General features: G+C 42.8%; 1 protein-coding gene across 2 annotated transcripts in view; it reads right to left on the reverse strand.

The window, feature by feature from the left end:
- ift122 (intraflagellar transport 122 homolog (Chlamydomonas)) overlaps positions 1–4,265 on the reverse strand; it is a 57,374-nt gene extending 53,109 nt beyond the window's left edge. For both annotated transcript variants that reach the window (XM_082187378.1, XM_082187377.1), the window contains exons 1-2: positions 4,108–4,265; positions 3,709–3,775 (exon numbers count right to left, since the gene is read on the reverse strand). In XM_082187378.1, coding sequence (XP_082043504.1) covers positions 3,709–3,775; positions 4,108–4,166 — 126 coding nt within the window. In that variant the 5' untranslated portion in view covers positions 4,167–4,265. The remainder of the gene's footprint in view (positions 1–3,708; positions 3,776–4,107) is intronic.

Genomic DNA, 4,265 nt, shown 5'->3' on the forward strand with positions numbered 1-4,265 from the left:
TATTATATTATTATTGTTATTTTTTTGCAGTTTGTCAGAGGTCATTCAGTGGAATGGTGCGTTCACACCGGACGCGAATAGCGCGTCAGGCGCGAGTGATTTCAATGTTAAGTCAATGCAAAGACGCGTTACGCGCGTAAAAAATTCCTGCGGCGCGAATGAGGCGTAGAGCGCGGCGCGGTAGACGCGAATACGCCTCATTCGCGCGTCAAGTTCGCGCGAATAGCGCGAATTGAGCGTCTGGCGCGTTAAGCGCGTTACGCGCGAATGATTTTATTAGTGCTATTTGTGCATTCACGGGTTTGATGCGAATTCGCGTCTGCCGCCCGAGTTGAAAAATCTGAACTTCTGCGTCAATTCGCGCCGCGTTAACCAATCAGGAGCCTGCTTGCTGCTGTCACGTGGTGAAGTGACAGTTTATAATGTTATTTTATGTTTGGCCTCAATAAATTATTTTGTAATATGACTAAAATGCACAACAAAGCAAATCTTTCACATAAAAACTCGATTTCAATATATGAGAGATACTCATTTTGTATTGAATGCTATTTATTCCATATCTATTCTAGATTATATGAAACATTATTATTCTAATGTAAAGACAACAAACACAATTTAGTGTATAAAAACAAAAATCACAGGACAGGTTTCACTTTTGGAGGCTGACTCCATTTATTATCAAAACAAAAATAAATGACAGATTAGGTGGGTGCGGGCGAGGGTGAACCTCGCGCCGGGCTGTAGAGCGCGGGCTCGTCAGGCAGCGACCACTCGAGGCCGAGGCCTCACGGCCTACGCTGTCCTCGTCAGCGTCCTCACCGTTAGGTCCACCAAACCTAGCTCCTGGAGCAAATTGTGAAACTCCTGAAACCCTCTGGAGGGTCTGGTGGACCCGAGTACAGCGACGATGTCCCCCACGCAGCTGTTTCTGCTCTCCAGAGCATATACGAGCGATGACTCTCTCGATTAATGCTAACGCTAATGCTCGATAAACATCTAAAAAAGATGGCCGGCAAAACTTTCACCTCTGACGCGCGTAAATTTCGCTTCAAACTTTTGTTTTTACGCGCGTTAGACACGCGAATTAACACAGAGTGGTCAAGCGTCAAACTAGACGCGGCAGGCGCGAATTTGACGCGCTATTCGCGTCCGGTGTGAACGCAGCATAACAGGCTCAGGAAAGCATTTTGAAATTAAATAAACAACCAATAGTCATCAAGCAGTCTGTGACATCATCAAAGGGCCCCCTGAAGACCGTGTGGTGCTGCAGCAAGGTAAGTTTATTGCTCTTAAATATTTGATAATTTCACCTTTTCATAGTGTGGTATCTTGAGTTACAAAAACGAATGTCATTCAGTGAAATGCCAAAAAACACTTTTATTGTTAGATTTTTTGAAAAATCGTCTCCTGGACATGATGCTCTCCAGTGTGCACAGGAATCAGCTGCTGGTTTGAGGTTGGAGTTTTCCCTGGTGTCTGCGCACGCAATAAGTGGGCGGGTAATATGCTAATGTGTCATCTTGACGTCATGACGATACGGGCGGCTTATGACTCGTTTGAAAAACGATTCATTTCATTGACTCAGAGTCGACTCTTACTTTTGAAAGACAATAACTTTATATACGGTGCACTTTCATATTTAAAACTTTGCAGGATGTTTTCATTCACTCAGAGCTGTATTACACACTACATGAAAGCTCAAATCCATAATAGGGGCCCTTTAAAACGTCAAGCACTGAACTAATTGCAGCCATCGTCTGTGACCCCAGCCAAAGACACTGCATGTACCGTGTGTGTGCCAAGCGCTGCTATAATGAGACTGAGGCTGATGTGCCTGAAGAACCTGTAAAGATTATGTGGCAACAGTGGGAAAGACAGAAGACAGTAGAAGGAGATAAGCCATTCACCAACACTGTGAAGAAGACAAACAATGGGACCTGGGATGATCTTCTGAAAGTCTTTAATAGTATAAGTGTCTCCACCAGGCAGAACAGTGTAGATGAAGAGGCTGTTCTCCACATGGACTTTTCAGAAAACTATGCCTGCAAATTGACCCTTCACAGGGAGTTTGATTGACAGGCGATCTGACCAATCATAATCCGCCATCCGCCATTTTTGTCCGACACAGCAGTCAGGAGTTAGTAGATTAACGTTGGTGGATTTGAACTTGAAAAGCGGTGTGTAGTGACGTCTTTCCGCGGTTAAAACAACATTCCTTCTGATGTTCATTCATGTTTATTTGATGCTATAAATGAACTAGAAGGAAGAGATGATGGGTTCTCGAGACGCTTTAACTGAGGCTCTGTCAGACACATTAAAGACCCACACAACGGTATTTATTGTTTCGATTTCTTTAAAAAATGAGCAAATTTGAAAGTTGAGACTTTGTTTCATATCAAAAGTACCCTGGTCTGTCCTGTCTCAGTGTGTTGTGTCCTCTCTGCTCCTCGATGTGTGTTTCACTGCGCGAGAACATGGTGTGGCGTGAGAGAGGCGTGGCTTGTCGGACATAGCAACAGTAACTAAAGGGGGCGGGTCTTTGCGAACGGTCAATTGGCCACTGAAGTGCAGGCATTTCATTTTGGTGGCAACCGAAGACAGGCTAGACTCACACCAGTGTAGCACACACATCTGTACAGCATACACATCTAAGAGTCACCAGTCCTACAGTCCTGCGTCATGATGAGCGTGCTGTCTGGCTCACCTCACCAATCACCAATCGCCACACTGCATGAGTGATGGCCCAGTAACCCAGTGCAGGAATCGCAAGAATGTTTACCTGATGAGCACACTTCCTTTTCTCTGTGGGTTCAAAAAAGTGACATGGACCTTCTCAGAGCAAAGTCATGGCAAAGGGACCCAGAAGGAGCGGGTGGAGCTGCCCAGAAACATCAGTTTCCTAACCCTAACCCTAACCCTAACCCTTCAGCATTACTCCAGCCTTCAGTGTCACATGATCCTTCTCAGAAATCATTCTAATATGATGATTTGATGATCAAGAAACATGTCTGATTATTATCAGTGTTACAAATCATGATACATTTTATTTTTCAGGATTCTTTGATGAATTGAAAGTTCAAAAGAACAGGGTTTTTTTTTTTTTTTTTTATAGAATCTTTTGTAACATTATAAATGTCTTTACTGTCACTTCATCAATTTAATGCGTCCTTAATGAATAAAAGCATTAATTTACTAGTTGTTGTTTTGTTTTGTTTTTTTTACTAATTAATGCATTACTGACCCTAAACTTATGAATGGCACTGAACCACAGTTTCCACAGAAATATGAAGCAGCACAACTGTTTTACACACTGATAATCATCAGAAATGCTGCAAGATTCTGTAAGGCATAAAACACATGGAGGGATTCCTGTGATTCTTGAAGATGTTACAAACAAGTGTGTGTGTGTGTGTGTGTGTGTGTGTGTGTGTGTGTGTGTGTGTGTGTGTGTGTGTGTGTGTGTGTGTGTGTGTGTGGTTGAGGTTCCAAGAATAAAAGTGATGAATGCTTTTGGCAGAGCATAGAAAATTGGAGCAAAATTCCATCACCAAAACCAGGGAGCTCTTATTTTTGCCTCGTATTTATTTTTATTTTTATGCAGGTCTTTGCTCTTTTATTTATTTATGTTTCGGGCTTTCTCTCGTGCGCATGCGCAGATGCTGCAGTCAGTCACATCATTAGAAATGTGTGTTTGCGGAGATTCGTTACCAGAACTCGATTTCCAGCCGCTACTATGAGCTGAGATCCATCGGGTCTGAAGGCGAGATCATAAATGCTGAAAGACAGACAGACAGACAGACAGACAGACAGACAGACAGACAGACAGGTTAATGACTGGAACAACACGATCAAGAGATGAAGTTCAGATCAGCGAATGTGAAGAGCTCAGATTGCAGATTAAATCGAAAGAGAAATATAATAATGCCCCAAATTATGTTTAATGAGTAAAACTGCGATGTTATGGAGAATAAATAAATAAAAACAGGCAGAAATCACATATAACTCTCAAGATTGGTCATTGGTGCTTATATTGTTTACATAGCAACGGTTGCTAGCCGCATCCATACAGTTCTGCAGTGGTGTCTAGAAAAGCAGTGACGCGCTCACCATTGTTCAACCTTATCCCGGTCGTGCACTTTATCGATCCATGTGGGAACAGCTCTCATGTCGGAAAAATGCCGGTCTTTAGCATGAATTCAACAGGAAGATGAGAATGAGATGCTGAGAGCGATGAAAACTGAAAACAACAACATGGAGGAAAGAAG

The sequence above is a fragment of the Leuciscus leuciscus genome (assembly GCF_965113295.1).
Source record: "Leuciscus leuciscus genome assembly, chromosome: 13".
NCBI lineage: Eukaryota > Metazoa > Chordata > Actinopteri > Cypriniformes > Leuciscidae > Leuciscus > Leuciscus leuciscus.